At 64.3% G+C, this 9901-nt stretch overlaps 2 protein-coding genes across 3 annotated transcripts; one reads left to right on the top strand and one right to left on the bottom strand.

Annotated features, from left to right (window-relative positions):
* Positions 1-234: 234 nt before the first annotated feature.
* LOC132340351 (lysosomal acid glucosylceramidase-like) lies at positions 235-4315 on the top strand. Of its 2 annotated transcripts, none has more exons than XM_059871285.1 (11): positions 235-383; positions 1295-1403; positions 1522-1713; positions 1787-1933; positions 2041-2174; positions 2665-2837; positions 2938-3175; positions 3255-3479; positions 3569-3732; positions 3810-3935; positions 4016-4315. In XM_059871285.1, the coding sequence occupies exons 2-11, from the start codon at positions 1337-1339 to the stop codon at positions 4122-4124; spliced, it is 1575 nt and encodes a 524-aa protein (XP_059727268.1). In that variant the 5' UTR covers positions 235-383; positions 1295-1336; the 3' UTR covers positions 4125-4315. The 2 variants fall into 2 exon arrangements, with proteins under 2 accessions (XP_059727268.1, XP_059727269.1); XM_059871286.1 differs by having other exon boundaries at positions 247-383; positions 1254-1403.
* Positions 4316-5621: 1306 nt separating this feature from the next.
* Positions 5622-8804, bottom strand: MTX1 (metaxin 1). Its single transcript, XM_059871194.1, has 8 exons — positions 8654-8804; positions 8501-8570; positions 7558-7637; positions 7328-7420; positions 6855-7037; positions 6544-6620; positions 6141-6295; positions 5622-6016 (listed from the first exon to the last, which is right to left on the bottom strand). The coding sequence occupies exons 1-8, from the start codon at positions 8732-8734 to the stop codon at positions 5784-5786; spliced, it is 972 nt and encodes a 323-aa protein (XP_059727177.1). The 5' UTR covers positions 8735-8804; the 3' UTR covers positions 5622-5783.
* Positions 8805-9901: the final 1097 nt, after the last annotated feature.

The raw sequence follows: 9901 nt of genomic DNA, 5'->3' as shown, positions 1-9901 counted from the left end.
AGCCCTGCCCTGCCCTGTCCGAGGTGTCCCAGGGACACAGGGCTGCTCTTCCCAAGGGGAGCAGGGCAGGCCTGGCTGTGGGGGATAATGGAGGCACTTGGGGGGCTGGCGAGCATCCTCCCCTCCCCAGAGCTTCCCTCTGGCCACTGGAACAGGTTTCAGGAGAGCTTTGCAAATGCTGCGGTGTGTGGAAAGCTCATTGGAGCCAGGTTGCAAAATCATCCCCAGGCTCCTCTTCAAACACAGAGTCCCATGAGCTGTCCCATTCCAAACTCACCTTTCCTGCTCCTCCAGAAGCCTCCCCTCCCACCAGGCACAGCCGGGACACAGGACCTGCCACCGCTGCCACAGAGACGCAGCAGCAAGAGGTGGTTTGGCAGCAGGTGAGTCCCCTGGGCCCGAGGTGGCTTCAGCAGGTGGGAATGGGGACAGAGATGGGCACAGGGATGGGCATGGGACAGCCCTGGGCAGCAGGACAGTGCTGAGGCCATGCCCTGGCCAAGCTGGGCATCATTCCCAGGCAGGGAGTGGGAGGCAGTGGAGGTGGGACAGCTGCCTGGCCCCACTCCACATCCCAACAAGAGGGCACCATCCCACCTTAGCAGAGGTCCCCAGGTGTCCTCATCTGGCACCAGGGTCCCAAATCTTGGAGGTGGCTCCTCCTGTGCTCTCATTGAGAGGCTCCTTGCCCAGCACCACGAGCAGGACAGGACAGGGCGTAAGCACCTGAAGGAATAGGGGGATGTGGGGCTCTCCATGCCAGGGGCTGGAGCCCCAAACCACTCTGGCTGGACAAGCTCCAGCTGCCAGGCCTGTGGGAGTGTGGAGCTGTTTGCTCCTGGGCATGGCTCGGGGGACACTGGGGATGCCTGGGGTGATGCAGCATGGCATGACATGGCATGGCACAGCTGTGGAACTAGTGAGGAGGGAGAAGGAGTGGGAGGGAGTTGATGGGAGTGAACAAAGTTGCTGGGTACAGCCAGCGTGGGCAGCTAGGAGCAGCAGGCTGGTGGGGTGGCTCACACCTGGGGGCTGCCCACACCTGGGGGACTGCACCCCCACCTGGGACACAGCCAGAACTGTTGGTAGACTCTGGATGGCTGGCAGGGAAGGTGGGTGCTGGGCTGGAGCAGTGGGCAGAGGGCAGCACAGGCTTAGCCCTGGCAGGGGGGGTTCTAGCAGTCCCTTGGGCAGGGAGATGATGCTGGGCTCTCCCTGTCCTGTGTCTCTGTCCCTGTGTGTGGCTGGGCCAGGCTGAGAAGCTCTGGGTGCTGACACCTTGCCCTGCTCCCAGCGTGTCCATCGGCATTGTCGGAGCCGCTGCAGCAGAGGTGCCATGGGGCCAGGCTGTGCCAGTGTCCTGAGCTGGCTCCTGCTGGCACAGGCAGCCCTGCAGGCCACAGGTACGTGCTGGCACATGTCCCTGAGCTTTGGAGGGTGGCAGATTTGGAGTGGGTCAAAGGGATGAGCTGAGCTCCTGCCACAGCCCTCGGTGCCCACCTGCTCTTTCCTCTGCTGCAGGTGGCCGTCCCTGTGATGCCAAAGATTTTGGGCACGGCTCTCTGGTCTGTGCCTGCAGTGCCACGTACTGTGACACTCTGGACCCCCTGGTCCTGCCAGCCCCTGGCTCCTACGTCAAATATGAGAGCAGCAAGGCTGGCAAGAGGCTGGAGCGGAGCGAGGGGAGCTTCCAGCACAACGCCAAGAGCCCAGGTACCACCCTGGGCTGTGGGAGAGCCTGTCCTCTCACAGGTGGCAGGGGTGGTGACACTGTGCGTCCCCACAGATTTCCACCTGACCCTGGACACAACACAGAGGTACCAGAAGGTGAAGGGCTTTGGTGGCTCCATCACTGATGCAGCTGCCATCAACATCCAGTCCCTGTCCAAGGCTGCCCAGAACCACCTGCTCCGCTCCTACTTCTCCGAGGAAGGTAAAGCTGTTGGGGTCTGGCTGCTGAGATTTGTTCTGGGGGACTGGGGGATCTGGAGCCCCAAACTGCAACTCGAGGATGCCCATCACCACCTGCCCTGTCCTCAGGCATTGAGTACAACCTGGTGCGTGTGCCCATGGCCAGCACTGACTTCTCCATCCGCCTGTACACCTACGCCGACGCCGAGGGCGACTTCGAGCTGAGGCACTTCAACCTGACCGAGGAGGACACGCACATGAAGGTGAGTCCTGCAGGGACTGGGGCTGCTGCCTGCCTGGGTGGGATGGGCTGGGATGGGACAGAATGGACAGGGGGTGAAAGGAACATCCTGCTGATTAGGAGGGAGAGGACTCATCTTTCCACCTGGCGGGGAGAAGGGATGGGATGGGATGGGATGGGATGGGATGGGATGGGATGGGATGGGATGGGATGGGATGGGATGGGATGGGATCCATGGGATGGGATCCATGGGATGGGATCCATGGGATGGGATCCATGGGATGGGATGGGATCTGTGGGTTGGGATGGGATGAGATGAAATAGGAAGGGGAAGGGGATCACTTCTAATGGGAAAGGAGAGGACTCATCTGTACACTGGGATGGGATGGGATGGGATGGGATGGGATGGGAAAAGGGAACACCTTCCTGCCTCTGGGGAGGGAGGTGACTCCTCCTGCTGTCCAGCACTGGGACAGACCCAGAGGTCTCTGTGCCATCCCACTTCTCCCTAGATCCCCATCCTCCAAGCAGCCCAGGCAGTTGCCAAGCGGCCGCTGTCTCTGTACGCCAGCCCTTGGACCTCCCCGGTGTGGATGAAGACGAATGGAGCAATGACAGGGAGGGGAACACTCAAGGGCAGCCCTGGGGACAAGTACCACCGAGCCTGGGCCAAGTATTTTGTCCGGTGAGGGGCCACGGGAGTGCGGTGGGTGCCAGGGATGCCATACCTGGAGCTGGGGCTGGCACAGGTGTGATGGGGCCGCTCACCTTCCACCCCACACCAGGTTCCTGGATGAATACGCCAAGCACAACCTGACCTTCTGGGCAGTGACAGCAGGGAACGAGCCCACGGCTGGTGAGATTGTCTTCTACCCCTTCCAGTGCCTGGGCTTCTCCCCTGAGCACCAGAGGGACTTCATTGCCCAGGACCTGGGCCCGGCGCTGGCCAACAGCTCCCACCGCCACGTCCAGCTCATCATCCTGGATGACCAGAGGGTGATGCTGCCCTACTGGGCCGAGGTGGTGAGTCCCCATAGCAGCTGTCCTGGCCCCACAGCAGATCTCCCAGCCCTGGGCACTGGTGACCTTTTTCTCCTGCCAGGTTCTCAAAGACCCTGTGGCTGCCAGCTACATCAGCGGCATCGGCATCCACTGGTACCTGGATTTCCTGGCACCCATCGACCTGACGCTCTCCATCACCCATCACCTCTTCCCAGACTATTTCCTCCTCTCCACGGAGGCCTCCACAGGCTCCTACTTCTGGGAGCCCAGGGTGGTCCTGGGTGGCTGGGAGCGTGGGAGCAAGTACAGCCACAGCATCCTGTCGGTAGGGCCTGGTGGGAGCTGTGGACACACTGGCCACCCTGGCCAGCCCCTGGGCCTGCCTGTGGCTCAGTACCACCCCCTGCCCTGCAGAACCTCAACAACTACGTGACAGGCTGGACTGACTGGAACCTGGCCCTGGACATGGAGGGAGGCCCCAACTGGAGCAAGAACTACGTGGACAGCCCCGTCATCGTGGACAGCAGCAAGGATGTCTTCTACAAGCAGCCTATGTTCTACCACCTGGGGCACTTCAGGTGGGTCAGGGCCACAGGCTGCTGGCTCCAGGTACCACATCCTAAGTACCACACACTGATCCTGCTTGTCCCCACAGCAAGTTCATCCCTGAGGGCTCCCAGCGTGTGGGACTGGCTGTCTCCAAGAAGTGCCACCGGTGTGACCTGGAGCACTCTGCTTTCCTGCGCCCTGATGGTGCTGTTGTGCTGGTGGTCCTGAACCGGTGAGTGGCTCAGTTCTGATCCCTGCTAAAAGGCCCCACTGACCCCACTGAGCCCCCATCCCCTCTTGCTTTCCCCACAGCTCCCCCATGGACGTGTCCTTTGGGGTCTCTGACCCACACGTCGGCTTCATCGAGGCCGTGGCTCCCAGCGACTCCATCCAGACGTTCCTCTGGAAGCAGCCAGCCTAGCCTGGCAGAGGAGTGAGGTGCCAGAGCCAGGAACACACTGCTGGTGGCAGCTTGGAGAGAAGACTCCAATGGTGTTGGGGTTACAGCACAGCCCCTGCAGCCCCCTGCGCCCCAGAGGACCTGTTTGACCCTAGGGCTGCAATGCCTGTGCTTTTCTAGATGTTTCATAAAATAAACAGGTTTTCTACAAACTTGCCTGACCCCCTGACCTCCCCTTGGTTCCTGCTCTGTATGCAGGACTATGCCAGGGGCCAGAGGAGGCAGATTTTGAGGTTCCTGGGGAGGCAGGGGGCTGTCTCCCTAAGGGGTGGCATCACGCTCCTGTCTTCCACTGCAGCATCCCCCAGGCAGGGAAGGGCCCAAAGCTGCAGTCAGGACAGGCAGCTGGGATTTAGAGCAGAGCTCTGGCGTCAGCAGCTCCAGCTTCTCCCCAGCCAGAGCAGGCGGCTGCACTTTCTCCTGCTGGAGCAGCCATCAGCCCCTGCAGCTAATGGGAACCGGGAGCACGGGGCACATAGTTCCTGAGTGACGTTAGAGGGGAGCGTGCTGGGGGGGGGGGGGGGTTTGCACTGAGTCATCCCCTCCCAGTGGGGCCCCTCGAACTGGGCCAGTATGGGGGAGGCTCCGCAGCTGGCCCAGCACCATGGCTCGGCTCCAGCCCAGTGTGGGGGCCCCTGGCTACTGCGCCCGGGTCGGGGGGGGGCACAGGAGCGCAGCCTGGGGACATTCAGCCGCCGCGGCAGCGGGGCTGGGATGCCGCTGGCGGTGGCAGCCGGCGGCCAAACAAGCGAGGGCTGTGTGCCGGCCTGGCCCCGCGCCGCCTTTCCATCCGTGCGCTCGCAAACCGGCAGCGGCCAGCGGGAACGGCAGCGCGGCCAACGGCGGCACCAGCCCCACGCCGGGTGGCCCAGGGGACCGCGGGGGCAGACGGAGCCCAGGTGGCCGCCCCCGACCCCGCTCCCAGCCCGCGCGATGCGCTCCCAGCTGTGCCAGCTGCAGGAGCTCCCCGGCGCTGGCAGGCGTGCTGGAATGCAAACAGATGTCAGCGCTGGAGGGATCCCGGCTGCTGGAGCGGGGCTCCGGGTGTCCCGCTGGCAGCGGGGAGTGCTCCTGGGCTGGGGACGTGTCCTGACGAGCAGCCTCGGCTGCCCTTGGCTCTGGTTTTGTTGTCCCGGCTGTGCTGCCGGGCTGGCAGCAGCGTGGAGGGGAGGCACCAGCCCCGCAGAGCTGCTGTCTGCACTGTCCTGAGGGTTGTCACAGGGGAATGATGCAGGGGAGATGTGGGGCTCAGCCCCATAGCTGCTGGAGAAGGGACAGGGGACACTGCTCAGATGCCACAGATGCTTTTAGGTCCCCTCTCTGGGACCTCAGCAAGACCCAAGGCCGGAGCGAGGGGCAGAGCCACTGGCAGGACAGATTGGTGCCTGCTGCAAAACTCCAGCCTGGGCAACTGGGGAAACTGGGAAGGGCCTCGGGGATGCTGGGAGTACGAGAGGGTGCAGGTGGAGAGAGGGAGGTTTATTGGTGTGGCAGGGACGCTCCCATGGAGAGGTCTGTGGTTCCTGGTGGGACACAGAGCAGAGCAGCGATGCTGCCAGGCTTCCAGAGTAAAAACAGTCAGTTCCAGGGGCTGGGAAGGAACAGTCACACAGCTCTTCCTCACTCCTCCTCCTCCTCTTCCTCCTCCTCCAGGGCTGGTGTGACGGGCTGCCGGCCGGCCGGCCCCACGCTGCCGCGCTGGATGGAGACGATGCCGCTGAGGAAGGCGTAGCCCAGCATGGCCACCAGCCCCACCAGCACTGACAGCAGCTGCTTGCGCCGTTTGTGGGGGTCCTCCTCTGCCTCACTGCCATCTGTGCCTGCAGGCCGAGGGGCACCGCTCAGGGGGTCACCTGGAGGGGCAGAGCAGGGATGTGGGTGGGAAGGGTCACCCTGAGAGCGAGCCCCAGCTGGGGATGCACTTGAGGGGGACAGGTCACCCCAAGGCTGCAGGGTGGGGCGGGGGATGGCTCTCACCTCCGTCCCAGGGGAAGTAAAGGCTGAGGATAGAGGTGCAGTAGTTGCACAGGTTCTGCAGGGACTTCAGGTGCTGCTGCAGTTTCCCGTTGGGCAGCTTCGCCTTCAGGAGCGGCGCCAGGCGGCTGAAGACCAAGGCATCGAGGGAGGCCGGCCTGGGGCACAGAGAGCCATGTCTGGGCCACTGTCCCCACCCAAAGCCACCCAGACCCACCAGCACCGCCAGCCCAGCACCCCCAGGGGACAGCACGTGGCTCCCCCTCCTTAGGACAGTGCCCTGTCCCTTGAGAGCCTGTTCTGCCCCCACAGTGGCTGCAGCTCCCCTGCAGACCACGGGGCCTCAGCCGTGCTGGGTTGTGGGGGGCTCTCAGGCTCCTTCCCCTCCCCCCCTTTAGCCACCTACGAGTCTCCAAAGAAAAACTTCTGGGAGCCGAGGCGCTGGGAGAGGAGTGTCAGGCATTCCCGAGCTTCCCGGTAGAGCTGCAGGAGGAGGACAGAGGGTTGTCACCTGCCCAGGTACCACCACAGTGTTCAGGGGAGCAGGAGGGGGGAACCCACACCCCAGTTTGGATTTTTTCAGAGCCTCTTAAAGGTGCAAAACTTATTGCTGGGCTAAACATACAAATGGGGATACAAGCATCATAAAGTCACTCCAAGACAGCCTCACAGGGATTTCCCTGTGAGGACCCACTGTGCCCAGACCTCATCCCTCACCTCCTTCTCCAGCTTCTCCTCATCCTCCATGTAGTCATCCCCCCAGATGAGCTGCAGCCGCTCCAGGTGCCGCTTGTGCATGGCGTTGGGCAGGAAGAAGTTGAGGGGGAAGGGGATGGTTTCTGCGTACCACTTCCGCGTGTGCTCCACGTAGTTCTTGGCATCCACCCAGAAGGTGTGGATCTGTGGTGGAGAACAATCCACAGCCTGGCCACGGCAGAGCTGCTGGCACACCAGAGCCCCCTGCCTGGCACAGCCACCCTGGAGACCATGAGGGGCTGCAGGAGCATTGGGGTCAAGGGCAGATCCCAGCCTGGGCTGCACAACCCACGGCTGCCACCCTCAAACCCCAATCCCTGCCATGCCAGGCTGCCAGGATGCCTCTGCTGGCAGCTGGGCACACCTAAGCCTGTTTGCACAGCTCCAGGGAGCAGACCCCATCCCCAGCAAGCCCCCCTTCCCTGCAGCCTCACCAGTACTGGCAGCAGCTTCTCCTCCAGCAGGGACACGAAAGCCAGCGTGTCCGCACTCTGCGTGGCTGACAGGTCGTAGTCAGCGTTGTATTTCTGCAGAGAAAACACCGGTTTGATCCCAGGGGATGCCTCAAATCCCACCCGTGGGGGACACAACAGAGTCCCCTCCTCCCTGAGGGGCTCCAGCACCCAGCAGCCCAGGGCAGGGGGTGCCCCAAGTCCCTCTGTACCTGTTTCCTGAGGTGGGTTATGATCTGCTGAGGTTTGGAGATGGTGCCCTCGTCCCGTGTCCTCAGCGCGGGCAGGTGCCCTGCAGGCAGGGGGAGAGAGTGGGGGCTGCAGTGGGGAATGGACCCCCATGCCTGGATGAGGGGCACAAGGCAGTGCAGGGGTGTAAGGTGAGGTGGGGACAGAGCAGCGCAGAGGAGAGGGTAGAAGCTGTGCGATGGGAAATGGGGAATGTTCCAGAACAAGGGGGTTGTTGTGGGGATGGACAGGGGGTGCAATGGGGAGTGATGGGACAGGGGGAGCAATGGGGCGTGAGAGTGCAGTGAGGCATGGGGGAACAAAAAAAAGGGGGGTGCAATGAGGTGGGGGGTGCAGTGAGGGTGTTTAATGGGACACGAGTCACAATGGGATGGGGGGGTGCAATGGGACATGGGATGAGGGTGCAATAGGACAAAAGAGGGTGTGATGGGACAGGGATGGTGATGAGAAGATGGGGTGTGAGGGGATACAGGGGAATGCAGTGGTGGGGGGGACACACGACAAGGGGGTACAATGAGATAAGGGCGTGGGAGGGTGCAGTCGGGGGCCCAGGACATGAGGGATGCTATGGGGTGGGAGGGTGTGATGGGGCAAGGGGTGTAATGAGATGGTAATGGTGGTAGTGGGATAGGAGGTGTGCTGAGGTAAAGGGGGTGCAATAGGGTAGGATGGTGCCACGTGGGGAGGAGAGGCCGTAGGGCAAGAGAGGTGCAGTGGGATAAGAGGGTGCAATAGGGCAGGGGGTCAGCGGTGTGGGGACACAGGAGAGATAAGACAGGCTGGGAGGATGTAACAGGGTGGGGGACAAACGCGTGCAAGGGTGAGGAGTGGGGGAACGGGATCACGGGGCTGCCATGGCGTGGGTGGTCCCGGTGGTGGTGCCGGTATCCTCGGCGGGGCCCTTACCGGAGGGGCTCCTCCAGGGGCTGGTGACCCGGTGCACCTTCAGCGGCGCCCCCGTGAACCGCGCGTAGGTCTGCGGGAGGGAGGGACGGAGGGATAGAGCGGGGCTCTGCCCGCGGGACCCCGGCCCGCCCCCGTGCCGGCCCCGGCGCTCACCAGCACAGCCAGGCAGTCGGGATCCACCGAGGGCAGCCCCCAGCCCCCGGCCCAGCAGAACAGCTCCATGGGCGCCGCCATCTTCCGCCGACCCGGAACCGGACGGGCGGCCCGGCCCGCCCCCGCCGCGGGGCGGCACCGACCGCGGGTCCCCGCGATGGAGCGGAGCCGAGCGGGGTCCGGGGTTGGGAATGCTGGTGGTGGGGTCTGCAGGGTCCTTGCGCAGAACCCGCGTCCCGCCCCGCACGGCTCAGCTCAGCTCAGCTCCACACTGCTCGGCCCCGCACCGTGCTCGCAGCCCTGCCGTGTCCCGCACCGTGCTCATAGCCCTGCCGTGCCCCGCACCGTGCTCGCAGCCCTGCCGTGCCCCGCATCGCACAGCCCTGCCGTACCCCGCACCGTGCTCATAGCCCTACCGCGCCCCGCAACGCACAGCCGTGGCCGTGTCCCGCACCGTGCTCACAGCCCCGCTGTGTCCCGCATCTCTCTGCATTGCCCCGCACCGCTCACCCTGTTCGTCATCTCACAGTACAGCCCCGCTGTGCCCCGCACCGTGTCACAGAGCTCTGCTGTGCCCCGCCTGTCCCCGCACCGCTCAGCTCAGCTCCACACCGCTCACGCTGCTCGGCCCCGCACAGTCGGGCTGTGCCCCGCACCGTGCTCACAGCCCCGCTGTATCCCGCATCTCTCTGCGTTGCCCTGCACCGCTCAGCTCCACACTGCTCCGTCCTGCTCAGCCCCGCATCTCCCCGCATGGCCCCACATTGTCTCGCACGGCTCAGCTCAGCTCCATACTCTCACGCTTCTCGGTCCCGCACAGCACAGTCCTGCTGTGCCCGCATCTCCCCGCGTGGGCCCGCACTGCTCAGCCCAGCTCCGCACTGCTCACCCTGCTCGGCCCCGCACCCCCCCGCAGCTCTCCACGGACAGCAGCCGGGCCGGGAGCCCGCTGGCAGCGGCGGAGGGAAAACGCCCCGTGTGCGGCTCGGGACCACCCCCCTCCATCGCCCGCACCCCCTCGTTACGCGGGATCGCTGGCGCGGAGCCGGACCGGGGGCGCGGGGCTGGGGCAGCCCCGAGGCCGGGCTCAGCCGGTTGTTATGGTACCGGGGGAAACAGCTGTAAACACGCCCGGGACGCCGCGGGCCGCCCGCCCGCCTTGGCCGGAGCTCCGCGGGAGCGGCTCAGCGGCCCGAGCATCCCCCGGCGGTACGGAGCAGCCCCGGGGCTCTGCCGGAACGGGGCCCT

Source organism: Haemorhous mexicanus, chromosome 31 (assembly GCF_027477595.1).
Source record: "Haemorhous mexicanus isolate bHaeMex1 chromosome 31, bHaeMex1.pri, whole genome shotgun sequence".
NCBI classification, from domain to species: Eukaryota; Metazoa; Chordata; class Aves; order Passeriformes; family Fringillidae; genus Haemorhous; species Haemorhous mexicanus.
This window is presented reverse-complemented; position numbering and strand designations above follow the sequence as displayed.

Excerpts from the sequence above, each read along its gene's own strand:
- LOC132340351 (XM_059871285.1), top strand. The coding sequence starts at position 1,337 with ATGGGGCCAGGCTGTGCCAGTGTCCTGAGCTGGCTCCTGCTGGCACAG. Across the intron at positions 1,404-1,521 it reads GGCAGCCCTGCAGGCCACAG|GTGGCCGTCCCTGTGATGCC; the intron begins GTACGTGCTGGC and ends CCTCTGCTGCAG. Across the intron at positions 3,936-4,015 it reads GTGCTGGTGGTCCTGAACCG|CTCCCCCATGGACGTGTCCT; the intron begins GTGAGTGGCTCA and ends CTTTCCCCACAG.
- MTX1 (XM_059871194.1), bottom strand. The coding sequence starts at position 8,734 with ATGGCGGCGCCCATGGAGCTGTTCTGCTGGGCCGGGGGCTGGGGGCTG. Across the intron at positions 8,571-8,653 it reads CCGACTGCCTGGCTGTGCTG|ACCTACGCGCGGTTCACGGG; the intron begins GTGAGCGCCGGG and ends TCCCTCCCGCAG. Across the intron at positions 6,017-6,140 it reads TTACTTCCCCTGGGACGGAG|GTGACCCCCTGAGCGGTGCC; the intron begins GTGAGAGCCATC and ends CTGCCCCTCCAG.